This window comes from Gorilla gorilla, chromosome 15 (genome assembly GCF_029281585.2).
Source record: "Gorilla gorilla gorilla isolate KB3781 chromosome 15, NHGRI_mGorGor1-v2.1_pri, whole genome shotgun sequence".
NCBI lineage: Eukaryota > Metazoa > Chordata > Mammalia > Primates > Hominidae > Gorilla > Gorilla gorilla.
The window spans coordinates 122,720,995-122,748,991 of record NC_073239.2 but is presented as its reverse complement, the minus strand read 5'-3'; the positions used below and the strand labels follow the sequence as shown (position 1 = coordinate 122,748,991).

The 27,997-nt window shown below is 57.8% G+C and overlaps 1 protein-coding gene and 1 gene segment (V, D, J or C); both read left to right on the top strand.

Annotated features, from left to right (window-relative positions):
* LOC115933127 (uncharacterized) lies at positions 1 to 27,981 on the top strand. Its single transcript, XM_063698165.1, has 17 exons — positions 1 to 445; positions 793 to 875; positions 1,262 to 1,388; positions 5,803 to 6,096; positions 6,488 to 6,532; positions 6,651 to 6,980; positions 7,078 to 7,398; positions 7,836 to 7,874; positions 8,692 to 8,822; positions 10,960 to 11,030; positions 11,722 to 11,864; positions 14,165 to 14,300; positions 16,665 to 16,794; positions 22,451 to 22,579; positions 26,901 to 27,156; positions 27,243 to 27,566; positions 27,650 to 27,981. Exons 1-17 carry the CDS (start codon positions 1 to 3, stop codon positions 27,979 to 27,981), a joined length of 3,336 nt encoding a protein of 1,111 aa, XP_063554235.1.
* LOC134757171 (Ig alpha-1 chain C region-like) overlaps positions 1 to 27,997 on the top strand; it is a 211,702-nt gene that overhangs the window by 170,272 nt on the left and 13,433 nt on the right.

The window sequence follows — 27,997 nt, the reverse complement described above, 5'->3', positions numbered from 1 at the left end:
ATGGGCCCCTCTGGCTCCCCTCTGCTGCTACACTGCCCTGCACCACCTCCACTCAGCTTCAGTGTGTTCATCCACCTGTCCCACGTCCCCTCGGCCCCCAGGAGCACAGCTGGTGGCCCTGGCTCCTGGCAGCCCATCTTGTTCCTTCTGGAGCACCAGCCTCAGAGGCCTTCCTGTGCAGGGTCCACTCGGCCAGCCCTGGGACCCTCCTGGTCTCAAGCACACACGTTCTCCCTGCAGCCAGACCTGCCCCTGCCTGTGAGCTCAGACCTGAGCCCTGGAACACCTTCCCTTCTCCATCCCAGCTCGCCTTTGCCAGCTGCTCAGCGGGATGAACTCACACTCCCCTCCCTGCACCATAAGTCAGAGCCAGCTGGAGAGACGCCCAGGCCAAAGCAGCCACCAGGGCCCAGTGGGGGCCAGAAGCTTCAGATGAGAGGCCCAGGTATTGAGAGGCTGAGACCACGGGCAGAATGGTCATAATCGCTGCCAGTATCAGTCCAGCCCCAGGGACTCAGAGACAGAGAAAAGAGCAGCACACAAGGTCTGGGCTCCCCACCTTCTCCCGTGAGTATGGGGGAGTATGGGGGCAGCCACCACCCCCATCCCCACACACCCATGAGGCAGCCTCGGCTGTGTCTGGACTCCCCCTCACCCTCTGACACAGAAACCACCAGAAGAAAAGGGAACTTCAGGAAGTAAGCGGTGCCGCCGGTTTCAATCCTGTTCTTAGTCTTTGCAGTGTGGAGTTCACACACCTGGGGACCTGGGGGCCGAGCTGTGATTTCCTAGGAAGACAAATAGCGGCTGACGGCGGGGGCGGGGCTGCCCACAAGTACCGCGCCAGAACAGGAAGGGCTGAGACCCCCACCTTGGTGAGTGGGGTCAGCACAGGGCAGGGGTACAGGCTCGGGAGAAGGACAGAGCCTGGGGGCAGCCGTGGGCGCTCCTGGACCTGAGATGCTGAACAGGTTCCAAGAGGCTGGGGAGACGCGGGGGCGAGGCCGGCCCCACATGGAGGCCCAAGCGGAGCCAGCACGGGGGAGGTGGGCAGCCTTCAGGCACCGATGCCCACCCAGTGCGAGATGACGGGGACCATGGGCAGGGGCTTCCAAGCCAACAGGGCAGGACACACCAGAGGCTGACTGAGGCCTCCAGGACGACCCGGCTGGGAGCATGAGGAACATGATGGGATGCGGCAGAGCCGGCCATGGGGTGATGCCAGGATGGGCACGACCGACCTGAGCTGAGGAGACAGTAGAGCAAGGGAGGAGGAGAGGCCCCAGGTGAACGGAGGGGCTTGTCCAGGCTGGCAGCATCACCGGAGCCCAGGGCAGGGTCAGCAGAGCTGGCCGTGGGGCCCTCCTCTCAGCCAGGACCGACAGCAGGTGAGCCGGGAGCAGAGCAGGGAGGGTGAGTGTGGCAGCAGGACAGGAGGGTGGAAGCCAAGGAGCCCATAGGCAGAGGCAGGGACAGGGGAGGCACAGGGGCTGGGCTCAGAGCCAGCTGATGGGGCTGGGGCACCTGCTGGCGGGGAGCAGGGCTGTGGTCAGCAGCGGAGAGGAGGGGAGAGCTGTGCTGAGTGCACGGGCGGGAGAAGGGAAGAGTCCAGGGAGGCCCAGAAAGGCCCAGAGCACAGCAGGCCTGGAGCGAGGGGAGGGGCTGAGGCTCCATGCATTCAGGGAACTGACCCAGCAGAGCAGAGGCCACTGAGGAGCTGAGGTTCCGGAGAGGCTTCCAGAGCAGGAGCAGTGCAGGGACGGGAGGATCTGGGAGCTCACCCAGGAGGGGCACATGGGCAAGGGCAAGGGGCTCTGTTGGGGAGACCTGACTGGACACTGGGGCTGCTCCACAGCATAGGGAACAAGCCAAGTGCTGCAAAATCAAAAATGAGGCCAGAAAAACAGCCCAATCCTGGACAGAGGGTGCCAGGACAGGCAGGGGGGCAACAGTGACCTGAGTGACATTGCTGCCCGGGTTGAGGGAGGGCAGAGTGAGCAGGGGGCAGGCATTGGAGCTCAGGGACCAGGACCGAGCAGCCACAGGTGAGCAGGGCAGGTGGGGCAGAAGGAGCAGGGGGCACCTCCTGGAGCTCAGGGGACCAGGGCAGAGCAGCCTCAGGTGAGCAGGGGCTGGTGGGCAGCAGGACGAGTAGGGGGAAGCCTCTGGAGCTCAGGGGACCAGGGCAGAGCATCAGAAGGTGAGCATGGCTAGTGGGAGGTGGGCAAGCAGGGGGCAGCCCCTGGAACTCAGGGGACCAGGGCAGAGCAGCCGCAGGTGAGCACGGGCTGGTGGGAGGCGGGAGGAACAGGGGGCAGCTCTTGGACTTCAGGGGACCAGGGAGGGCATCTGAAGGTGAATAGGGGCCGGTGGGGGCAGGATGAGCAGGGGGAAGCCCCTGGAGCTCAGGGGACCAGGGCAGAGCAACCACAGGTGAGCAGGGGCTGGTGATAAGCAGCAAGAGCAGGGGGCAGCTCCTGGAGCCAGGGCAGAGCAGCCGCAGGTAAGCATGGGCTGGTGGGAGGCAGGAGGAACAGGGGGCAGCTCCTGGACTTCAGGGGACCAGGGGAGGGCATCTGAAGGTGAACAGGGGCCGGTGGGGGGCAGGATAGCAGGGGGAAGCTCCTGGAGCTCAGGGAGCCAAGGCAGAGCAGCCGCAGGTCAGCAGGGGCAGGTGGGAAGCATGGGGAGCAGGTGGGCAGCCCCTGGAGCTCAGAGAGCCAGGGCAGATCATCCACAGGAGAGCAGGGGCTGGTAGGAAGCAGGAGGAGCAGGTGGGCAGCTTTTGGAGCTCAGAGCACCAGGGCAGAAGAGCCTCAGGTGAGAAGGGGCAGGTGGGAGGCAGAATAAGCAGGGGACAGCCCCTGGACCTCAGGAGACCAGGGCAGAGCATCACAACGTCAGCATGGCTGGTGGGAGGTGGGCGAGCAGGGGGCAGCCCCTGGACCTCAGAGAGCCAGGGCAGATCTGCAGGCGAGTAGGGGCAGGTGGGAGGCAGGAAGAGCAGGAGGCAGCTCCTGGAGCTCAGGGGATCAGGGCAGAGCAGCCACAGGTGAGCAGGGGCAGGTAGGAAGCAGAAAGATCAGGGGTCAGCCCCTGGAGCTCAGGGGACAAGGGGAGAGCATCAGAAGGTGAGCAGGACTGAGGCTCAGCCTCAGGGAGCCAGGGCAGAGCAGCTGCAGGTGAGCAGGGCCAGTGGGAAGCAGGAGGAGCAGGTGGGCAGCCCCTGGAGCTCAGAGACCCAGGGAAGAACATCCGCAGGTGAGCAGGGGCTGGTGGGAAGGAGGAGGAGCAAGGGGCAGCCCCTGGAGCTCAGGGGACCAGGGCAGAGCAGTCGCAGGTGAACAGGGGCAGGTGGGGGGCAGGAGGAGCAAGGGGCAGCTCCTGGAGCTCAGGGGACCAGGGCAGAGCAGTCCCAGGTGAACAGGGGCAGGTGGGGGGCAGGAGGAGCAAGGGGCAGCTCCTGGAGCTCAGGGGACCAGGGCAGAGCAGTCACAGGTGAACAGGGGCAGGTGGGGGGCAGGAGGAGCAAGGGGCAGCTCCTGGAGCTCAGGGGACCAGGGCAGAGCAGTCGCAGGTGAACAGGGGCAGGTGGGGGGCAGGAGGAGCAAGGGGCAGCTCCTGGAGCTCAGGGGACCAGGGCAGAGCAGTCGCAGGTGAACAGGGGCAGGTGGGGGGCAGGAGGAGCAGGGGGCAGCTCCTGGAGCTCAGGGGACCAGGGCAGAGCAGCCGCAGGTGAGCAGGGGCAGGTGGGGGGCAAGAGGAGCAGGGGGCAGGCACTGGAGCTCAGGGGACCAGGGCAGAGCAGCCGCAGGTGAGCAGGGGCAGGTGGGGGGCAGGAGGAGCAGGGGGCAGGCACTGGAGCTCAGGGGACCAGGGCAGAGCAGCCGCAGGTGAGGAGGGGCAGGTGGGGGGCAGGAGGAGCAGGGGGCAGGCACTGGAGCTCAGGGGACCAGGGCAGAGCAGCCGCAGGTGAGCAGGGGCAGGTGGGGGGCAGGAGGAGCAGGGGGCAGGCACTGGAGCTCAGGGGACCAGGGCAGAGTAGCCGCAGGTGAGCAGGGGCAGGTGGGGGGCAGGAGGAGCAGGGGGCAGCTCCTGGAGCTCAGGGGACCAGGGCAGAGCAGCCGCAGGTAAGCAGGGCCGGTGGGAGGCAGGATGAGCAGGGGACAGGCACTAGAGCTCAGGGCAAGGCAGCCACAGGCGAGCAGGGCCGGTGGGAGGCATCACTCAGCTCCTAGACTTTGGCAGGAGCTGGGTAGTTGCTGGCAACAGACAGCTGGGGGCTGGTGAAAGTGCAGTGCAGCCTCCTGGTGCCGGGAAGGGAGTGTGAGTCCATCCCACTGAGCAGTTGGCAAGGGTGAGCTGGGATGGAGAAGGGAAGGCGTTCCAGGGCTCAGGGCTGAGCTCTCAGGCAGGGGCAGGTGTGGCTGCAGGGGGAACGTGTGCTTGAGACCAGGAGGGTCCCAGGGCTGGCCCCAGTGGACCCTGGGCAGGAAGGCCTCTGAGGCTGGCGCCCCAGAAGGAGCAAGATGGGCTGCCAGGAGCCAGGGCCACCAGCACAATGAAGCTGAGTGGAGGTGGTGCAGGGCAGTGTAGCAGCAGAGGGCAGCCAGAGGGGCCCATTCACGCCCTGGGCAGAGTCAGCCAGAGCCTGTGGTGCAGGTGAGGGGAAGGGGTGGTGAGTGGGGCCCTGGGGCTGAGCAGAGGGGATGGCCTGGCTGAGGGTAGGGCACTTAGCTTCCTCAGAGGTCAGGGGCACACCCCACCTGCAGTGGGACTCCAGGGCCACTGGGCCAGTGGCAGAGAGAAATGGGGCCTCCCTGTGGCCTGGGGGTCCTGGCACCATGCAGGGTGGGGAGGGCCAAGGGCAGGTGCAAGGCTCCTACCTGTGCTGGGGGGCCTGGGCTGAGCCCAGCAGGGACCTTGCCGGGGAAAACTCTGGAGAGAGGGAGGAGGTGGGCTGGTGGCCGAGAAGGCCAGGCCAGGGCTGGGAGGGTGAGGGTGTGGTGACTGAGCCTCCAGAAGTAATGCAGGACACTGGGGAGGCAGGGGGCATCCAGGCACTCAGGGCCCTGACCTGGGCTGCTGCACACTGGGGCTAAGGGGAAAGGAGGGGAGAGGCTGAGGAGGAGGCTCCAGGAGGCTATTCCAAGGCAGGGGGTTCCGGGGCCCTGGGGCTGAAGGGCACCGACCCTATGCAGTGTCTGGCCCCTCTGCTGCACAGAAGAAAAGGGCCTTGGAGGGCAGAGGGCAGGCTATGACCAGGGCCCTGGGCAAGTCAGGCCCACTCACTAGGGGAGGGCCATGCTGGGGCGGCAGGGTCAGGGGCTTCAGGGGATTCGGGGAACCAACCAGAAGCCATCTGAGAACAGTGTCCACTGGTCAAGCCAGGCACCCATAAAAGGCTGGAGTGGGGCCAATGGGCATGAGCCGTCCCTGAGGTGGCACCGATGGCCAGAGCTGAGGCCAAGCTAGAGGCCCTGGACTGTGCTGACTCCTGGCAGACAAAGAGGGCTGACCTGGCTGCCTAGCCCCGCCTCCTAGGCTGCAGGGGTGCCTGCAGAAGGGCACCACAGGGCCACCGGTCCTGCAAGCTTTCTGGGGCAGGCTGGGCCTGACTTTGGCTGGGGGCAGGGAGGGGGCTAAGGTGAGGCAGGTGGCGCCAGCCAGGTGCACACCCAATGCCCATGAGCCCAGACACTGGATGCTTAACCTCACGGAAAGTTAAGAACCCAGGGGCCTCTGCGCCCTGGGCCCAGCTCTGTCCCACACCACGGTCACATGGCACCACCTCTCTTGCAGCCTCCACCAAGGGCCCATCGGTCTTCCCCCTGGCGCCCTCCTCCAGGAGCACCTCTGGGGGCACAGCAGCCCTGGGCTGCCTGGTCAAGGACTACTTCCCCGAACCGGTGACCGTGTCGTGGAACTCAGGCGCCCTGACCAGCGGCGTGCACACCTTCCCGGCTGTCCTACAGTCCTCAGGACTCTACTCCCTCAGCAGCGTGGTGACCGTGCCCTCCAGCAGCTTGGGCACCCAGACCTACATCTGCAACGTAAATCACAAGCCCAGCAACACGAAGGTGGACAAGAAAGTTGGTGAGAGGCCAGCACAGGGAGGGAGGGTGTCTGCTGGAAGCCAGGCTCAGCGCTCCTGCCTGGACGCATCCCGGCTATGCAGCCCCAGTCCAGGGCAGCAAGGCAGGCCCCGTCTGCCTCTTCACCCGGAGGCCTCTGCCCGCCCCACTCATGCTCAGGGAGAGGGTCTTCTGGCCTTTTCCCCAGGCTCTGGGCAGGCACAGGCTAGGTGCCCCTAACCCAGGCCCTGCGCACACAGGGGCAGGTGCTGGGCTCAGACCTGCCAAGAGCCATATCTGGGAGGACCCTGCCCCTGACCTAAGCCCACCCCAAAGGCCAAACTCTCCACTCACTCAGCTCAGACACCTTCTCTCCTCCCAGATTCCAGTAACTCCCAATCTTCTCTCTGCAGAGCCCAAATCTTGTGACACAACTCACACATGCCCACCGTGCGCAGGTAAGCCAGCCCAGGCCTCGCCCTCCAGCTCAAGGCGGGACAGGTGCCCTAGAGTAGCCTGCATCCAGGGACAGGCCCCAGCCGGGTGCTGACACGTCCACCTCCATCTCTTCCTCAGCACCTGAACTCCTGGGGGGACCGTCAGTCTTCCTCTTCCCCCCAAAACCCAAGGACACCCTCATGATCTCCCGGACCCCCGAGGTCACGTGCGTGGTGGTGGACGTGAGCCACGAAGACCCCGAGGTCCAGTTCAACTGGTACGTGGACGGCGTGGAGGTGCATAATGCCAAGACAAAGCCTCGGGAGGAGCAGTACAACAGCACGTACCGTGTGGTCAGCGTCCTCACCGTCCTGCACCAGGACTGGCTGAATGGCAAGGAGTACAAGTGCAAGGTCTCCAACAAAGCCCTCCCAGCCCCCATCGAGAAAACCATCTCCAAAGCCAAAGGTGGGACCCGTGGGGTGCGAGGGCCACATGGACAGAGGCCGGCTCGGCCCACCCTCTGCCCTGAGAGTGACCGCTGTGCCAACCTCTGTCCCTACAGGGCAGCCCCGAGAACCACAGGTGTACACCCTGCCCCCATCCCGGGATGAGCTGACCAAGAACCAGGTCAGCCTGACCTGCCTGGTCAAAGGGTTCTACCCCAGCGACATCGCCGTGGAGTGGGAGAGCAATGGGCAGCCGGAGAACAACTACAAGACCACGCCTCCCGTGCTGGACTCCGACGGCTCCTTCTTCCTCTACAGCAAGCTCACCGTGGACAAGAGCAGGTGGCAGCAGGGGAACGTCTTCTCATGCTCCGTGATGCATGAGGCTCTGCACAACCACTACACGCAGAAGAGCCTCTCCCTGTCTCCGGGTAAATGAGTGCGACGGCCGGCAAGCCCCCGCTCCCCGGGCTCTCGGGGTCGCGCGAGGATGCTTGGCACGTACCCCGTGTACATACTTCCCGGGCACCCAGCATGGAAATAAAGCACCCAGCGCTGCCCTGGGCCCCTGCGAGACTGTGATGGTTCTTTCCACGGGTCAGGCCGAGTCTGAGGCCTGAGTGGCATAAGGGACGCAGAGCGGGTCCCACTGTCCCCACACTGGCCCAGGCTGTGCAGATGTGCCTGGGCCGCCTAGGGTGAGGCTCAGCCAGGGGCTGCCCTCGGCAGGGTGGGGGCTTTGCCAGCGTGGCCCTCCCTCTAGCAGCAGCTGCCCTGGGCTGGGCCACGAGAAGCCCTAGGAGCCCCTGGGGACAGACACACAGCCCCTGCCTCTGTAGGAGACTGTCCTGTTCTGTGAGCTCCCTGTCCTCAGACCCCCGTGTCCACTCGGGGGCATGCCTAGTCCATGTGCGTAGGGACAGGCCCTCCCTCACCCATCTACCCCCACGGCACTAACCCCTGGCAGCCCTGCCCAGCCTCGTACCCGCATGGGGACACAACCAACTCCTGGGGACATGCACTCTCGGGCCCTATGGAGGGACTGGTCCAGATGCCCACACACACACTCAGCCCAGACCCGTTAAACAAACCCCACACTGAGGTTGGCCGGCCACACGGCCACCACACACACGTGCACGCCTCACACACGGAGTCTCACCCGGGCGACCTGCACAGCACCCAGACCAGAGCAAGGTCCTCCCACACGTGAACACTCCTCGGACACAGGCCCCCACGAGCCCCACGCGGCACCTCAAGGCCCACGAGGCGCTCGGCAGCTTCTCCACATGCTGACCAGCTCAGACAAACCCAGCCCTCCACTCACAAGGTGCCCCTGCAGCCGCCACACACACACTGGCCCCCACACACAGGGGATCACACGCCACGTCGCGTCCCTGGCTCTGGCCCACTTCCCAATACCGCCCTTCCCTGCTCCTGGGGTCACATGAGGGGTGGGCTTCATATCCTCCTGCCTTCTGGGGCTCAGGGAGGGACATGGGAGATGGGGAGTGGGTCCTGCTGAGGGCCAGGTCGCTATCTAGGGCCGGGTGTCTGGCTGAGTCCCGGGGCCAAAGCTGGTGCCCAGGGCAGGCAGCTGTGGGGAGCTGACCTCAGGACACTGTTGGGCCATCCCGGCCGGGCCCTACATCCTGGGTCCTGCCACAGAGGGAATCACCCCCAGAGGCCCGAGCCCAGCGGGACACAGCACTGACCACCCTCTTCCTGTCCAGAGCTGCAACTGGAGGACAGCTGTGCGGAGGCGCAGGACGGGGAGCTGGACGGGCTGTGGACGACCATCACCATCTTCATCACACTCTTCCTGCTAAGCGTGTGCTACAGTGCCACCGTCACCTTCTTCAAGGTCGGCCGCACGTTGTCCCCAGCTGTCCTTGACATTCTCCCCCATGCTGTCACAGACTGTCTCTGACACTGTCCCACAGGCTGTCCCCACCTGTCCCTGACGCTGTCCCCCATGCTGTCACAAACTGTCCCTGACATTGTCCCCAATGCTGCCCCCACCTGTCCAACAGTGTCCCCCAGGCTGTCTCCACATGTCCCCGACACTGTCCCCCATGCTGTCCCCATCTGTCCCCAACACTGTCCTCCACAGTTTCTACCTGTCCCTGACACTGTCCCCCATGCTTTCCCCACCTGTCCCTGACACCGTCCCCCACTCTGTCCCCTACAGTCCCTGGCACTGTCCCCCATGCTGTCCCCTCCTGTATGAAACCCTGTCCCACATGCTGTCCCCACCTGTCCGTGACAATATCCCCCACACTGTCCCCACCTGTCCCCGACACTCTCCTCCATGTTGTTCTTACCTGAACCTGACACTTTCCTCCATGCTGTCCCCACCCATCTCCGACACTGTACCCCACGTTGTCCCCACCTGTCCTCAACACTGTCCCCCATGCTGTCCCCACCTGTCCCCAACACTCTCCTCCATGCTGTCCCCACCTGTCCCTGATATTGTCTCCCATGCAGTCTCCACCTGTCCCCAATGCTGTCCCCCAGGCTGTACCTACCAGTACAACACTCTCCCCCATGCTGTCCCCACCTGTCCCTGACACTGTCCCCCACGCTGTCCCCTCCTGTCCCCGACACTATCCCCCACACTGTCCCCAACACTATCCTCCATGCTGTCCTCTCCTGTCCCCACCTGTCCCCTACACTGTCCCCCATGCTGTCCCCACCAGTCCCCAAAACTTTCCTCCATGCTGTCCCCACCTGTCCCCAACACTGTCCCCCACGCTATCCCCCGTCCCCGACAATGTCCCCACTGTTTCCTCCTGTTCCCTCCTATCCCTGACACTGTCCCCCATGCTGTCCCCACCTGTCCCTGACACTGTCTCCCACTCTGTCCCCTATAATCCCTGACACTGTCCCCCACGCCGTCCCCTCCTGTATGCACCACTGTCCCCCAAGCTGTCCCCACCTGTCCTCAACACAGTCCCCCATGCTGTCCCCACCTGTCCCCAACACTCTCCTCCATGTCCCCACCTGTCCCTGATATTGTCCCCCATGCAGTCCCCACCTGTCCCCGATGCTGTCCCCCGGGCTGTACCTACCAGTCCAACACTGTCCCCCACACTGTCCCCACCTGTCCCTGATGCTGTCCCCACCTGTCCCTAACACTGTTCTCCACGCTCTCCCCTACTGTCCCCGACACTGTCCCCCACACTGTCCCCACCTGTCCCTGACACTTTTCTCCACGCTCTCCCCTCCTGTCCCCGACACTATCCCCCACACTGTCCCCAACACTATCCTCCATCCTGTCCCCTCCTGTCCCCTACACTGTCCCCCATGCTGTCCCCACCAGTCCCCAACACTGTCCTCCATGCTGTCCATGTCCCCAACACTGTCCCCCATGCTATCTTCCCTGTCCCTGACAATGTCCCCACTGTTTCCTCCTGTCCCCTCCTATCCCTGACACTGTCCCCCATGCTGTCCGCACCTGTCCCCCACATGGTCTCCACCGGTCCCTGACACTGTCTCCCACTCTGTCCCCTATAATCCCTGACACTGTCCCCCACACCGTCCCCTCCTCTATGCACCACTGTCCCCCATGCTGTCCCCACCTGTCCCTGATGCTGTCCTCCACACTGTCCCCACCTCTCCCTGACACTGTCCCCATCTCTCCCCAACACTCTCCTCCATGCTGTCCTCAACTGTCCCCAACACTCTTCCACACTCTGTCTCCACCTGTCCCTGACACTGTCCCCCACACTGTCCTCACCTGTGTCTGACACTGTCCCCCACGCTGTCCCCACCTGTCCCTGACACTGTCTTCTGTGCTGTCCACATGCTGTTGGTGCCCTGGCTCTGCTCTCTATGACCAAGCCTCAGAGCAGGCAGTGGTGAGGCTGTGGCACCTGGGTGGCATGAGGGGCTGGATGGGCCTCAGGGGCAGGGCTGTGGCCTGGGTGGACTGAGGGGTGGGTGGGCCTTGGGGGCAGGGCTGTGGCCTCACTCACCCCTGTGCTGTGCCTTGCCTACAGGTGAAGTGGATCTTCTCCTCGGTGGTGGACCTGAAGCAGACCATTATCCCCGACTACAGGAACATGATTGGGCAGGGGGCCTAGGGCCACCCTCTGCGGGGTGTCCAGGGCCGCCCAGACCCCACACATGAGCCGTGGGTCATGCTCAGCCACCACCCAGGCCACACCTGCCCCCGACCTCACCGCCCTCAACCCCATGGCTCTCTGGCCTCGCAGTTGCCCTCTGACCCTGACACGCCCCCCTTCCAGACCCTGTGCATAGCAGGTGTACCCCAGACCTCCACTGCTTGGTGCATGCAGGGCACTGGGGGCCAGGTGTCCCCTCAGCAGGACGTCCCTGCCCTCCGGACCACCAGGTGCTCACACAAAAGGAGACAGTGACCGGCATCCCAGGCCCCCACCCAGGCAGGAGCTGGCCCTGGAGCCAACCCCGTCCACGCCGGCCTCCTGAACACAGGCATGGTTTCCAGATGGTGAGTGGGAGCATCAGCCGCCAAGGTAGGGAAGCCACAGCACCATCAGGCCCTGTTGGGGAGGCTTCCGAGAGCTGCGAAGGCTCACTCAGATGGCCTTCCTCCCAGCCCGCAGCCAGGCAGCCTCCATTCCAGGCACTCCCGTGAACTCCTGACATGAGGAATGAGGTTGTTCTGATTTCAAGCAAAGAACGCTGCTCTCTGGCTCCTGGGAACAGTCTCGGTGCCAGCACCACCCCTTGGCTGCCTGCCCACACTGCTGGATTCTCGGGTGGAACTCGACCCGCAGGGACAGCCAGCCCCAGAGTCCGCACTGGGGAGAGAAGGGGCCAGGCCCAGGACACTGCCACCTCCCACCCACTCCAGTCCACCGAGATCACTCGGAGAAGAGCCTGGGCCATGTGGCCGCTGCAGGAGCCCCACAGTGCAAGGGTGAGGATAGCCCAAGGAAGGGCTGGGCATCTGCCCAGACAGGCCTCCCACAGAAGGCTGGTGACCAGGTCCCAGGCGGGCAAGACTCAGCCTTGGTGGGGCCTGAGGACAGAGGAGGCCCAGGAGCATCGGGGAGAGAGGTGGAGGGACACCGGGAGAGCCAGGAGCGTGGACACAGACAGAACTCATCACACAGGCTGGCGTCCAGCCCCAGGTCACGTGCAGCAGGAACAAGCAGCCACTCTGGGGGCACCAGGTGGAGAGGCAAGACGACAAAGAGGGTGCCCGTGTTCTTGCGAAAGCGGGGCTGCTGGCCATGAGTGCTGGACAGAGGCCCCCACGCTCTGCTGCCCCCATCACGCCGTTCCGTGACTGTCACGCAGAATCCGCAGACAGCAAGGGAGGCTCGAGCGGGAGTGCGGCCAGCCCCTGCCTCAGCCGTCAGGGAGGACTCCCGGGCTCACTCGAAGGAGGTGCCACCATTTCAGCTTTGGTAGCTTTTCTTCTTCTTTTAAATTTTCTAAAGCTCATTAATTGTCTTTGATGTTTCTTTTGTGATGACAATAAAATATCCTTTTTAAGTCTTGTACTTCGTGATGAGAGCTGCCTTCCTGTGTCCACGCGCCTCCTGCCCCCGGTGGGAAGCACAGTCAAGAGGAGGCTGGTCGAGCTGCACCTCGGGGGCTCCCTGCACACGCCCCCCGCCTCCTGCAGCCACACGCATTGCCCGAGCGGCCCTCCCTGGCCCCTGTCGCTACATGGACCCCCGGGGCTTCTCCTCTTTTCTACATGGTTGCAGTTTCTCCTCCTGCTGGGCACGGTGCTGCCTGCCCTGGTCTCTCTGCGGGGGACAGGGCCGCCAGGGAAAGCTGGGTCGAGGCTGGGAGCTGACTCAGGCTGGCCAGGCAGAGCCACACGGAGGGCCTTCCAGAACCAACCATGGTATGAAGCGAGAGGTGGGTGTCAGATCTGTGTGCGTCAGCTCAGGACCACAGCGGGGCGGCTCCCACGGCAGACATGGATCCTCCCAGGCCTAGAGACCAGGAATCTGATATCAGGATGCTGGCACTGCTGGTTTCTCTCAAGCCCTCTCTCCTTGGCTTGCAGACACCGTCTCCTCCCTGGTCCTCACATGGCCATCCCTCTGTATGCCCGTGTCCTAAGCTTCTCTTCTTACAAGAACACACATCGGATTAGATTAGTGACCTCATATGAACTTAATGACCTCTGTAAACACTCCATCTCCAAATAGTCACATTGTGAGGCCAGGGATTAAGACTTGAATATATGAATTTGTAGGGGCCACAATTTAACCCATCACCGTCCAGACTCTGGGCCCCCAAAATTCATGTTCTTCTCACATGCAGAATACATTCATCCCATCTCAGCATCCCCCTGGGCACTAGGTCATGTAGCAAGGACGGATTTTCAACAGAAATAACTATTGCAACAGAAGAAAGAGTCCGGCATGACCTGGACTCACCTTCATCTGTGCAGAGGGCACAGCCTTGTAAAGGGAGGTGGTAGGGGGAGCAGGGAGGGTGCTCGGGGCTCAGTCGTCGGAGAAGGGAAAAGTTGCCCAGCGCTGGTCAGTGTCCCTGGGATGGGGCCCGCTGTGTCTGTGCCGGCCACTGTTGAGGTCAGGATTCTGTCCTCCCAGAGCCTGGAAACACAGGCCCCATCCTTCCCAATGGGGACACTTCAGGGAGCAGCTCTCAAGTCTTGAGAAAGACCCTCCTGGGTCACAGGAAATGCACAGACATCGGGAACGGACAGAAGGACATATGGTTGCAGCCCTCTCAGCAGACACCCTGAGAAAGGGAGGTCGGGGTGGGTCGAAACGGTGAGTTCTGGTGCACGGAGCTTTCTCAGGCAGGTGTTGACGGGTCAGGGGTCGGCCTAGGGGTACGGCCAGAAGCTGTTAGAAACTGTTAGTGTCTGCTCAAGTCTTTACAAGCCAAGGTTGAGGCCGAGTGGAGAGGCTCCAAGGAGCCTGGCTGGAACTCAGTCAATGACAGGGTCTTGTTACTGCGGTGGCTGCGGTTGCCATGGTGGCTGCGGTGGCTGGGAAATGCCGTCGGAGTTGCCTGTGGCAGGAGAGAGACAATCTCACCCAGGAAAGAGGAGTGGTTGGATTCGTTTTTGTGGCATCGAGCAGCTGGAGCTTCACCAAACAGAGTTGGGGATGAAATCCCCAGACCCCAGACCCTGCCGTGCCGTGGGAGGGCTCGCCACTGGAGGGTGGGCTCCAGGGGGCCTGGCCTGAACTGGGTGCTGAAGCCCAGCCCTTTAACTCTCAGGACACACTGCTGCAGCCCCGTGGGGAGTGAGGGAGACAGCACCTGGGGTGCAGGGCGGGCAGCTGCTGCAACACCAGCTCTATCCCAAGCCCAAGGATGGCATCCCAGAGATGCAGGAGAGCTTTGTCCAGAGAAGGTGCCAGCCTTCAGGGACCCTGCTGGACAGGTCTCCACCCTCTGCCCTTCAAGGGGCCCTATGGGCCTCCAGGTGCTCTGGTGGGGTGGGCTCCAGTCCACTGTCTGAGGATGGACGGCCTGGCCAGGATAAGGAAAGGAAACCCAGGGCAGTGCTGGGCTCCGGGTCATTCTGTGCACTGAGCAGGCTGAGTTGGGAAGAAGCAGATGCTTCCTGCAGCTGCTGCCCCCTGCAGGGCCTGGCGCCTGGACCAGGTTCCCCTGGGGAAATTGGGCCCTTCCCTGAGCCACCCGGGTTCCACCGCCCCCTTTCCACCTGGGACCGAGCATCTTCCAGAGGGCCAGCCCTCCTGCAGGAACACCATGCCCAGCCCCAGGACCCTCCCTCAACTCTCCAGCAAGGCTGCCCCTGCACACCCCCCAGCAGCCCATGCTGTGATGTAGCATGACGTCATGTGATGTGGTGTGATGTCCTATGACAGTGTGACATCCCTGGCGTGATGTGGTGTGATGTGGCATGATGTCCTTTGTGTGATGTGGTGTTGGACTACATGGTTGGACATAGTGTGATGTGGTGTGACAGAGTGTGACATCCCTGGTGAGATGTGGTGTGACATGGTGTGAGGTGTTGTGACATGGTGTAATGTCCCTGGTGTGAGGTGGTGTGACATGGTGTAATGTCCCTGGTGTGAGGTGGTGTGACATGGTGTAATGTCCCTGGTGTGAGGTGTTGTGACATGGTGTAATGTCCCTGGTGTGAGGTGGTGTGACATGGTATAATGTCCCTGGTGTGAGGTGGTGTGTTGTGACATGGTGTAATGTCCCTGGTGTGAGGTGGTGTGACATGGTGTGAGGTGTTGTGACATGGTGTAATGTCCCTGGTGTGAGGTGTTGTGACATGGTGTAATGTCCCTGGTGTGAGGTGGTGTTGGACATGATGTGAGGTGTTGTGACAGAGTGTGATGGGTATGACATCCCTGGTATGATGGGGTATGAGATTATGTGGCATGGTGTGACATGATGTGATGTGGCGTAACATCCCTGGGGTAATGGGGTATGATGTCGTTTGACAGGTGTGGTGTAATGTGATGAGGTGGTGGGGTGTGATGAGGTGTGGTGTGACATGATGTGACCTGTGATGTGCTGTGTCAGGGTGCCACATCCTTGATGTGATGTGATGCGGTGTGACACGGTGTGATGTAGCATGATGGGGTGTGACCCGGTACGACATCCCCAGTGTGATGAGGAGTTAATGGTGTGACGTGTGACATCCCTAGTGTGACATAGTGTGATGTGGTGTGATGAAGGGGCCTCGCCCTCCACAGCTGTGGGCATTTCTCATCAGGTGGAAACACGAGACTGAGAAAAGAAATAAGACACAGAGACAAAGTGCAGAGAAAGAACAGTGGGCCCAGGGGACCGGCACACTCAGCACGCGAGGACCTGCACCGGCACCAGTCTCCGGGTTCCCTCAGTATTTATTGATGACTATTTTCACTATCTCCATACGGGGAGTGCGGCAGGAGAACAGCGTGAACAGGGTGATGATGGGGAGAAGGTCAGCAGGAAAACATGTGAGTAAAGGAATCTGCGTCATAAATAACTTCCAGGGAAGGTACTGTGCTGGGATGTACACATAGACTAGATTTATGTTTCTCTTTACCCAAACATCTCAGTGTAGTGAAGAGTAACAGAGCCGTATCACCGCTAGCATATCTTGTCTCCAGCCTTAGGGCGGTTTTCTCCTATGTCAGAATAGAATGAATGGTCGGTGTAAAGCCGAGACATTCCATTCCCAGGGGCATGCGGGAAACAGAGGCCTTCTTCTTATCTCAACCGTAAAGAGGCCTTCCTCTTTTACCAATCCTTCTCAGCACAGACCCTTTACAGGTGTCAGGCTGGGGGACAGTCAGGTCTTTCCCTTCCCATGAGGCCATATCTCAGGCTGTCTCAGTGAGGAGAAACTTGGACAATACCCAGGCTTTCTCCGGCAGAGGTCCCTGCGGCTTTCCGCAGCATATTGGGTGCCTAGTTAACAGAGAATGGAGAATGGTGATGACTTCCACCAAGCACACTGCCTGCAAACGTATTGTGAACCAGGCACGTCCTGCGCAGCCCTAAATCCCCTTAAACCTTCATTCCATGCAGCCCGTGTTTCTGTGAGCACAGGGTTGGGGCTAAAGTTACAGGTTAACAGCGTCTCAAAGCAGAACAATTTTTCTTTGTACAGATCAAAATGGAGTTTCTTATGTCTTCCTTTTCTACATAGACACAGTAACAGTCTGATCTTTCTTTTCCCCACAGTGTGACATGGTGTGACATTCCTGGTGTGATTCTTGTGTTGTGACATTTGTGGTCACCCCAGGATACACAGGCCCCTGTGGCCAAGGGAAGGGGGAGAATGGAACCATCTGAGCATGTTGACCCGGAGGAACTGGTGGCCCTTGAGTCCACGAAGCCCACCCTGCCAGGTGCCCCTGCCCCACGTGACCCAAGTGGGCTTGCAGAGCAGCAAGCAGGACTCTGGTTAGACAGGAGGAAGGACCTGACACCACGTGGCCTTGTGAGGAGACAGAGCGAGGCTGTGACCTCGGCATCCGAGGCAGGCTGAAGAGACGGGCATAGGGAGGATGCTGGGGAGGCAGGGGTGAGGGGAGTGAGAGCCCAGGTTTCAGCTGAGCCCCTGCACAGGGAAGGAGCCTAGCTGAACACCCATCTCCCCACACGCTCCCAACCCTGCCTCTGCCCGACCACCTCCCACAGGGCACGTCGAACCCTCTGACACCCACACTCAGCAAGGGGTATGGTGTCCCCACCGAGTCCAGCCAGTGAGGCTCGGCACAGCCACGCCTGTGCCCACCACTCCCATGGCCAAGCTCGCTGCTAACATGGCAGGACAGGGCCAGGCCTGGAGGGCACAGAACATCAGTCCCATGGGGAAGCTCCCTGCTCACACGGCAGGGCCGGGCCTGGAGGAGACAGAACACCCTGTCTGGCATAGTACTCAGGCTGCACATGCCTGCCACACACGGGGGCCACGCGACAATGCCTGCCACGCACGGGGGCCACGTGACAATGCCTGCCACGCACGGGGGCCACGTGACAATGCCTGCCACGTACGGGGGCCACGCGACAATGCCTGCCATGCACGGGGGCCATGCGACAATGCCTGCCATGCACGAGGGACACACGACAATGCCTGCCATGAATGGGGGACACACGACAATGCCTGCCACGAATAGTGGCCACACGACAATGCCTGCCACGCATGGGGGCCACAGGACAATGCCTGCCACGCATGGGGGCCACGAGACAATGCCTGCCACGCATGGGGGACATATGACACACACATACACACACGGGCCTCACAGGCACACGAATGTTTGCAACCCCAGCACCCACCCAGCACACTCAGGCACAGGCTCCCCGGGTGGGTCACAACCTCACGCCTTGAGCTACTCCATGTGCCAGGCCCGTCACCCACGTTCCCGTCCCCGGTGCTAGCTATTGAGCCACACCACCTTCTCTGTGGATCCCTCCCAGCCCACTCAGCACAATGGACATGCTCTCTCCCGTCCAGTGACTGCACCGGCCTCTTCCCCTCAGCACCCACGTCTGGCCATCTCCCAGGAAACCCGGACCACCACGGGCAGGGACCACCTTCCTCACTGTCCACATGGACCACCCCACACCTGACCCCAGATGCAGTCACACTACGTCCTGCTTCAATATTGAAGCGGGGAAAAGCTGGAGGAGGGGAAAGATGAAAGAGAAAAAAGCAAGAGGGGAGGGTCACGTTCTTCTGAGGCTTTGATTAGAGCTCACTGAGCCCCCACGTTTCTGCATGAAAAGGAGGGGTGGAGGGAGCAATTACGCATTCGCCTTGTGCTCAGTAAATCTGCACTTTATAAGAAAATAAACAGAGTAGAGGAAGAAGTCAAATATGTATTCGTCTCAGGGGTAGGAGGGACGATTTCTTGTCTCATTTTGTCTCATGTCATGAAGACCGGGCTGTTAATTTATATTCTCAGGGTGAGGGGGGCCACCTGGGTAGACCTGGCCTATCTGCTGCTGCTCTCAGTTTAGAAACAAAAGGAAATGCATGACTTTTTTTTTTTTTCATGACTCAGCTTCCCACCTCAACTGTTCTTTTTGGCATAGTGAGTTTAGGGTCCTGAGATTTTATTTTCCTTTCACAATGGTCAAGATCGTACCCTCAGTATTCAGGAGAGCTGGTCCAACCCAGACCCCTGCCGTGCCTGGACGCTTTTCAAATACGTGCTGCAGTCTCTGACACTCTCTCACCATCGTAGAAACTGAGGCCTTGCTGAGACTGCAGCCCCTGCTCATGGGGACAATGCAGGCTGAAACCCGCATTTCTGACCCCAAAGCTCCTGTTCCTTTCACTCACCCCCACACCAGCTCTTTGAGTCCAGAGCTTTGTCCTTGCCTGAGTCCTACCCTCAGGGACAGGGGCCCAACCCAGACACCAACACATCATACCCTGAGAGGGTGCCAGGAGCCCAGAGATGTTTGGAGAGCACAGAAGCCCTGGAAGCTCTGTGGACATGCTGCACATTTCTCTATTCAACAGATACTCACCAGGTGGCCAGCGGCAGAGATGCCACATGGCGTGGAGCTCGCCTTGGCCAACAGGACAGGTGTGGGGTTGGGAGGCCTTCTCAGGGCACTCCTTGAAGCAGAGCTGTGGGGAAAAGTTGGGGCCAACCTCAGATCTCCCCATCAACACCGGGTCCCCTGCCCCCCCGGGCCACAGAAAACTAAGCTCCCTGGATACTGAGGCTGGGTGGGGCTGTGGGGGAGAAGAAATCACAACGAGTTAAAAGATCATTTTTTAAAAAGATTATGATCATGACTCACATAAACATATGATGACACATTTCAGAGATGCTCTTTATCTCATTAATTAAGGTGTTGTAAGCAGTTCAAAGTGGAATTCTAAGTACTACACTTACATAATTGATTCAGGAATGCTAAAAGGAGTTCATAGATAGATGCAAAACTGGCCTTTTCCCTGGGAGATGAGAAGCAATTCATCGTCCTTCCAAAGATGAGAACTTGAATTTCTACCAACTTAAAGAGTTTTTGCATTGCTATCAATTATGTACAACTTAGAGCAGTGGTCCCCAACATTTTTGGCACCAGGAACCAGTTCCATGGAAGACAATTTTTCCACAGACCAGGATCGGGGGATGGCTTGGGGACAAAGCTGTTCCACCTCAGATCATTAGGCATTAGGGTGTCATAAGGAGCATGCAACTTAGATCCCGGGAATGTGCAGCTCGCAATACGGTTCGCTCCTATGAGAATCTAATGCTGCCACTGACCTGATGGGAGGTGGAGCTCGGGCAGGAATGCTCACACACCCCTCACCTCCTGCTCTGTGGCCCAGTTCCTAACAGGCCATGAACCGGTTCCAGTGCATGACCCAGGGGTTGGGGACCCCTGGCTTGTAGAGGTGTAAAATAGTTCAAAGGAAATAAAAGATGCAGAGCTCCATAGAATGAAATAACTTGGAAGAGTGTACAACACGATGCCTTGCTTTCCATGGAAGGCACCTAGTAATCATTTGCTCCATTTCAGTTTTTCTCAATGCTTCCTATAAACATATATAACTGACTGACAGAAACAGATCCATAATATAAAGAAGACCCCTATAAACCAATGAGAAAAAAAAATCAAATAATCCAACGAGGAATAGGCAAGAGAATTGAACAGATGTTTTACAGAAGATATCCAAATAGCCACTAAACATATGAAAACATGTTGAACCACACTAGTCAACAGGGAAATGAAAATGAAAAACCACATGAGAGAAAGTAGTTCTGATTCCAATAATGCTGGAGCAGCTAATATCAGACTAGCCCTTTGGCAGAAGGCAATTATAAACACTGGAAAAGCTGTAAGCACACACAACACCCACACACACCAATTGCAGGCACTGGAACATGACCACAAGTAGGCAAACACTAGTAAGGATTGTTCCCTGAAATATTGGTCTGAAGTCACACCCCAGGGCATGTAATGGGTGCAGCTAGAGTTCAAGCAGGAAACTGCAGCCCTCCTGGTGAGGAGTGGGATGCAGGGCTGCATTTTCAGAGCAGCTGGAAATGAAGAGAAGATGTCCATAAAGGAGAAGGTCACCAAAGGGAAACCCCACAATCTGCAAGTAAACTCCAGTGAAACCTCTGGCCCATCCCTTAGGTGTGCATGGGTAGGGAAAACTCCAAAGGGCCCAGCAGAAAGCAACACCTGTAAGGTAAAGAGAACTGAGATTCCAGCTACTGCCAACTGCCAGGCAGACAGACTTGGGAGTTTGAGTCAACTCAAGCTAACTGCTTGCTAACATTGAAAACAACAATTAATGCTCTGCTAAGGAAGAACGCAAAACCCATAGCCTATACCGCATGTTATCAGCAACATCAGGTGCACATCCAAAATTACCATGGATGCAAAGAAACATGAAAATGTGATCCAAAGTCAAAAGAAAAAGGGATCAATGGAGATCAACTCCAAGATGACCTAGATGCAGATACAGTTATCAGACAAGGACTTTAAAGAAGTTATGTTAAATATGTTCAAAGACTTAAAGGAAAATATGGTTATCATGAGTGACTAGATGAGGTATCTCTATAAAAGCTGAAAATAGTTACAAGAAGTGAATGAAAATTCTAGAACTAAAAGTATGATTCGGAAATGAAAAACATCATTTGACCAGGCCCAGTGGCTCATACCTGTAATCCTAGCACTTTGGAAGGCCAAGAAGGAAGGATCACTTGATCTCAGGAGTTGGAGACCAGCCTGGGCAACATGGTGAAACCCGATCTCTATTTTATTAAAAAAGAAAAGAAAGAGAAAAACATTACCCAAGTTTAATAACAGATTGGAGAAGACATAAGAAGGAACAGAAAACTTAAAGATGCATCAATAGAGTATATCAATTCTTTTTAATCCAATCCAAAGAAGAAAGAGAAAAATACTAAAAAATGAAAAGAGACTCATCCTGCTGGACAAGGCAAAGCATTCTAAAACATGTGAAACTGGAGTCCAGAGGGGGATGTAATACTTCCATGAGAAAGGTCAACCCTAAGCTATATGCAAATGTACCTGCATAGGCTGGTGTGGTGGGCTGATGGCATCTCCCTGGCCAAATGTATGCCCACCTGGAACCTCAGAATGTGACCTTATTTGGAAATAGGGTCTTTACAAATTAGGTTAAGGACTTGAGATGATATCATACTAAATTTTAGATGGATCCCAAGTCCAAACACTGGTGTCCTCATAAGAGGAGAGGACACAGACACACATGGAGATAAGCCATATGATGACAAAGGAGAAGATGAGGGGTGTGTCAGGAGCCACCTGTGTTTGTCCATTTGCATTACTGTAAAGAAATACCTGAGGCTGAGTAACTTATAAAGGAAAGAGGTTGAATTGGCTCACAGTTCTGCAGGCTGTATAGGAAGCATGGTGCCAGCATCTGCTTCTGGCGAGGACCTCAGGAAACTTACAGTCATAGCAGAAGGTGAAGGGAGAGCAGGTATGCCACATGGCAAGAACAGGAGCAAGACGCTGAGGGGGGGCCCAGACTGAAACAACTAGACTGTGTGTGAGTTGACTGGGGGAGAATTCACTCATCACCAAGGGGATGATGCTAAATCATTCATGAGGGATCTGCCCCCTTGATCTAATCACCTCCTAAAGGCCCCACCTACAACACTGGGAATCATATTACAACATGAGATTTGGAGGGGACAAATATATAAACCATATCCTTCCACCCCTGGCCCCCCAAATCTCATGTCCTTCTCATGTTGCAAAATACAATCATGCCTTCTCAACAGTCCCCCAAAGTCTTACCTCATTCCAGAATCAACACAAATTTCCGAAGTCCCAAGTCTCATCTGAAGATGAGTCCCTTCCACCTATCAGCCTAGGAAATCAAAGACAAATTGACTCCCAAAATACAATGAGAGTGCAGACATTGGGGTAAACATTCCCATTCCACAAGGGAGAAGTTGGCAAAAAGAAAGGATCTACATGCCCCATACACGTCAGAAATCCAGCAGGGCAGTTATTAAATCTTAAAGCTCCAAGGTAATCTCCTTTGACTGCGTGTCCCATATCCAGGGCACGCTGGTGCAGGGGGTGGGCTCCCAAGGCCTTGGACAACTCTACCCCTGTGGCTTTGGAGAACGTAGCCCCAGTGGCTTCTCTCACATGATAGAGTTGAGTGCCTGTGGCTTTTCCAGATTCAGGGTGCAAACTGCCAGTGGATCCACCATTCTGGGGTCTGGAGGACAGTGGCCCCCTTCACACAGCTCCACTAGGCAGTGCCCTGGTGGGGACATTATATGGGGGTTCAACCCCACATTCTCTTTGGCACTGCTCTAGTAGAGGTTCTCTGTGAGGGCTCCATGCTGGCAGGGGGCTTCTGTCTGGGCACCTAGGCTTTCTCATATATTTCTGAAATCTAGAGGGAAGATGCCAAGCTTCCTTCACTCTTGCATTCTGGGGGCCTACAGGCTTAACACCAGATGGAAGTCACCAAGGCTTACAGTGGCTTGCACTCTCCAAAGAAGCAGCCTAAGCTGTACTTGGGGCCCTTTGAGCCAAGGCTGGAGCCAGAGGAACCAGGATGTGGAGAGCAGTGTCCCAGGGCTGCACAGGCAGCAGTGGCCATGGGCATGGCCCACAGCACCATCCTTTCCCTCTTGGCCTCTGGGCCTGTGATGGGAAAGGCCACCTCAGAGAGTTCCAAAATGCCTTCAAGGCCTTCTTCCCTTTGTTCTGGATATGAGCACTTAGCTCCCTTTTAGTTATGCTAATCTCTCTAGCAAGTGGCTGCTCCATAGCCTACTTATATTTGTCTCCTGAAAATCCCTTTTCTTTTCTACCATATGGCCAGGCCGTGAATTTTCCAAGTTTTTTATGCTCTGCTTCCCTTTGTTGATGAAAAAAGCCAAACTCTATAAAACACTTGATAAGATTGATTCTGAGCCAAATATGAGAGCCATGAACTGTGGCACAGCCTCAAAAGGTCCTGAGAACACCTGTGCAAGGTGGTTGGGTTGCGGCCTGGTTTTATGTTTTAGGGAGACATCAGACATCAATCAATACATGTAAACTATACATTAGTTTTGGTTTGGTTTGGAAAAGCAGGACAATTCAAAGTGGTGAATTCCAAATCCTAGGTGGATTTGAAGATTTTCTGATTGGCAATTGGCTGAAAAAGTTAAATTATCTAAAAAGTTGAAGTCAGCAAAAAGCAATGCTTAAGATAAAGCAGGTAGTGGAAGGCAAGGTTCTTGTTATGTAGATGAAGCCTCCACGTTCCAGAGAGAAGAGATAGTCAATGTCTCTTATCAGAACCTAAAAGGTGCCAGACTCTTGGATAAATCTCTCCTGAATCAGGAAGAGACCTGGAAAGGGAAAAAGATTCTCGACAGAATATACATTTCCTCCACAAGAGACGGTTTTGCAGGGCCCTTCCAAAATTTGTCAGAGAAACATATTCTGGGATAAGATACTTTAATTTCCTTCCATGCCTGCCACCTGTCATGTGATGCTATACCAGAGTCAGGTTGGGATTTGATACCTTATTGCTACAAAGAGTCTGCTTTGTCAGTCTTAAGCTCCCTGTTTTAATGTTAACACTGGTCAGCTGAGCCTAAGCTCCAACAGGGAGAGGGTATAGTGAGGGAGTCCAAACCACCCTCCCCTTCCTGTCATGGCCTGAACTGGTTTTCCAGGTTTCTTTGGAATCCCCTTGGATTAGCATTTTATTTTCTCGTTTACACCTTTTAAATATCACTTCCAACTTTAAGTCATTTCTTTGCTCTCATATCTTACCATAGACTGTTAGAAGCAACCAGGTCACCCCTTACAAACGTCTGCTTAGAAATGTCTTCCCCAGATGCCCTAAGTCATCACTCTTAAGGTCAAACTTCCACAGATCCCTAGGGCATGAACACAATGCTGCCAAGGTGTTTCTTAGGATTTAACAAGGGTGACCTTTACTCCAGTTCCCAATAAGTTCCTCATTTCCATCTGAGATTTCATCAGCCTGGCTTTCACAGTCCATATGTCTATCAGCATTTTGGTGACAACCATTTAATCAGTCTTTAAGAAATTCCAAACTTTCCCTCATCTTCCTGTCTTCTTCTGAGTCCTCCAAATTCTTCTAACCTCTCTGCCTGTTACCTAATTCCAAAGCTGCTTCCACATTTTCAGGTATCTTTATAGCAATGTTCCACTCCTCAATACCAATGTTCTGTGTTAGTTTGTGTTACTAGAAAAAAAAAATACATGAGGCTAGTAATTTATAAAGAAAAGAGGTTTAGGCCGGGCACTGTGGCTCATACCTGTCATCCTAGCATTTTGGGAGGCAGAGACAGGAGGATCACTTGAGCTCAGAAGTTTGAGACCAGCCTGGGCAACATAGTGAGAACTTGTCTTGAAAAGACAAGAAGGGAAGGGTGGGGGAGACCAGAAGGACAGGGCAGGGCAGGGCAGAAGGGAAGGGCAGGGGAGGCAGAAGAGAAGGAAGGAATGGAGGTTTAATTAGCTCATATTTCTGCAGGCCATTCTGGAAACATGGCCCTGACATCTGCTTCTGGCGAGGCCTCAGGGAGATTGCAATCACGGCAGAAGGCGAAGGGGGAGCAGGCATGTCACATGGCAAGAGGGAGCAAGAGAAGAGAAGTGGCACGTCCCAGAATTGTAAACAACCAGCTGTCACAGGGACTAACTGAGGAGAACTCACTCATCACCTGGGGGATGGTGCTAAGCCATTCATGAGGAGTCCAGCCCTATGATCTAATCACCTCCCACCAGGCCCCACCTCCAACACTGGGGCCTGAGAGAGAAGAGAACCTCCCCCAGCACTCGGTGTGCATCCATAGTGAAGGAGCCTCACCTGAGCCCCCACTGTTGCTCAATCGACTTCCCAAGAACAGAGAGAAAAGGGAACTTCCAGGGCAGCCCGGGCCTCCAGGGGTTCCCACGCCATTTTTAGCTGAAAGCACTGAGGCAGAGCTCCCCCCATCCAGGCTCCACTGCCCGGCACAGAAATAACAACTACGGTTACTGATCATCTGGGAGCTGTCCAGGAACCCGACAGGGAGCCGAATGGGCCACACCAGCCACAGGCACCAAATGGACGACCCGGCGCTTCAGGTATCCCAGCCCACTGGGAGCCCCAGTCGAGGGGCCGGCCCAGGCAGCAGTGAGGGAGAGGCTGCCTGGGCCCCTGACAGGGAGGGGACTGCTGGGCCACCCTCACAGCATCAACCAAGCTTCTTGGTCACTGCATGGACTCCAGACGTCCCTTCCCTGCATGGGGACACAGGAAAGCTAGAAACAGCCTAACGCCGACCTGGAGAAGGCAGGGGGCTGGGAATCTTGGCTGGGCCCAAGACTAAGAAGGTCAGAGGCCCCACGCTGGGCACGGCTAGGCTGGGTGCAGACTGCCTGCCACCCCTAGGACAGGGACAGCCAACCCAGAGCCGGGAGGGAGGGTGGGGAGGCGGCAGCAGGGAGCTGTCCTGAGCTCTGCTGCGCAACTGGCTGATCTGGGCAAGTCCGAGCTGGGTGCACTGAGGGGGGCTTGGCTGAGTGGACTAGACTGAGACGGGCCTAACAGACTGAGCTGAGGTGAGCTGGGTGGGCTGAGATGGCTACCCTGTCCCTTGGAGGACAGGTGGCCAAGCTGGGCTGTCCTGAGCCAGGGCGATCGGGGCTGGCCTGGGCCAGGCGGGTTTAACTGAGTTGAGTGAGTGGACTGGGTAGAGGGAAATGAGCTAGGCTCAGCTGAGCTAGGCTTGAGCTGGGTTATCCTAAGCCCTAAGGTGGACTGAGCTGGGCTGAGCTGGACTTATCTGGGGGGCAGGGCTAAGTCAGGCTGAGCTGAGGTGGCCTGCCCTGGGTGGTCCAGGATTGAGTTAAGCTGAATTAGGCTGACCTGGACTTGACTGGACTTGGTTGAAATAAGCTGGGCCGACACAGGAGTAGGGAGAAGCTACAGTTCTCTACTTAGGATAAAATGGGTGCTCGTGGACTATCTGGGCTGAACGAGACCAAGCTGGGGTATTACCTGCTGAGCTTACCTGACCCGGCCTGAGTTCAGCAGGGCTGCGCTGAGCTGGACAGACCTGAGCCAAGCTTAGCTGGTTGGGCTGAGCTAAATGGGATTGAGCTGAGGAGGGCTAGGCTGGGTGAGAGACCTGATGACGGACAGGGTTAAAAGCTGGAGTGAGCAGGGCTTAAATTATTGAGCTAAATTGGGCTGGGGTGATCTGAATTTAGCTGGGATGAGCTGGTCTGGGCTGAACTGTGCCAAAGTGAACTGGGCTAAACTAGGCTCGCCTGAGTGGACTCAGCTGGGTTGGTCTCAACTGGGTTCAGCTGAACTGGGCTGGGCTAGACTAAATTGGGTTCAGCTGAACTGGGCTGGGCTGGGCTAGACTAAACTGGGTTCAGCTGGGCTGGGCTGGACTAAACTGGGTTCAGCTGGGCTGGGCTGGGCTGGACTAAACTGGGTTCAGCTGGGCTGGGCTGGGCTGGAATAAACTGGATTCAGCACCTCCCCCCGACCATCCAGCTCCTGTGCCTCGTCTCTGGGTACACCCCAGGGACTATCAACATCACCTGGCTGGAGGACGGGCAGGTCATGGACGTGGACTTGTCCACCGCCTCTACCACGCAGGAGGGTGAGCTGGCCTCCACACAAAGCGAGCTCACCCTCAGCCAGAAGCACTGGCTGTCGGACCGCACCTACACCTGCCAGGTCACCTATCAAGGTGACACCTTTGAGGACAGCACCAAGAAGTGTGCAGGTACGTTCCCACCTGCCCTGGTGGCCGCCACGGAGGCCAGAGAAGAAGGGCGGGTGGGCCTCACACAGCCCTCTGGTGTACCACAGATTCCAACCCGAGAGGGGTGAGCGCCTACCTAAGCCGGCCCAGCCCGTTCGACCTGTTCATCCGCAAGTCGCCCACGATCACCTGTCTGGTGGTGGACCTGGCACCCAGCAAGGGGACCGTGAACCTGACCTGGTCCCGGGCCAGTGGGAAGCCTGTGAACCACTCCACCAGAAAGCAGGAGAAGCAGCGCAATGGCACGCTAACCGTCACGTCCACCCTGCCAGTGGGCACCCGAGACTGGATCGAGGGGGAGACCTACCAGTGCAGGGTGACCCACCCCCACCTGCCCAGGGCCCTCGTGCGGTCCACGACCAAGACCAGCGGTGAGCCACGGGCAGGCCGGGGTCGTGGGGGGAAGGAGGGAGCGAGTGAGCGGGGCCTGGGCTGACCCCACGTCTGGCCACAGGCCCGCGTGCTGCCCCGGAAGTCTATGCCTTTGCGACGCCGGAGGGGCCGGGGAGCCGGGACAAGCGCACCCTCGCCTGCCTGATCCAGAACTTCATGCCTGAGGACATCTCAGTGCAGTGGCTGCACAACGAGGTGCAGCTCCCGGACGCCCGGCACAGCACGACGCAGCCCCGCAAGACCAAGGGCTCTGGCTTCTTCGTCTTCAGCCGCCTGGAGGTGACCAGGGCCGAATGGGAGCAGAAAGATGAGTTCATCTGCCGTGCAGTCCATGAGGCAGCGAGCCCCTCACAGACCATCCAGCGAGCGGTGTCTGTAAATCCCGGTAAATGACGTACTCCTGCCTCCC

What these genes read in the sequence shown, in the direction of transcription:
- LOC115933127 (XM_063698165.1), top strand. Translation starts at nt 1, where the DNA reads ATGGGCCCCTCTGGCTCCCCTCTGCTGCTACACTGCCCTGCACCACCT. An exon ending in GACTACAGGAACATGATTGG is followed by an intron (nt 11,031 to 11,721) that starts GCAGGGGGCCTA and finishes CTCGACCCGCAG; the next exon opens with GGACAGCCAGCCCCAGAGTC. An exon ending in AGGAGCCCCACAGTGCAAGG is followed by an intron (nt 11,865 to 14,164) that starts GTGAGGATAGCC and finishes TTTAACTCTCAG; the next exon opens with GACACACTGCTGCAGCCCCG.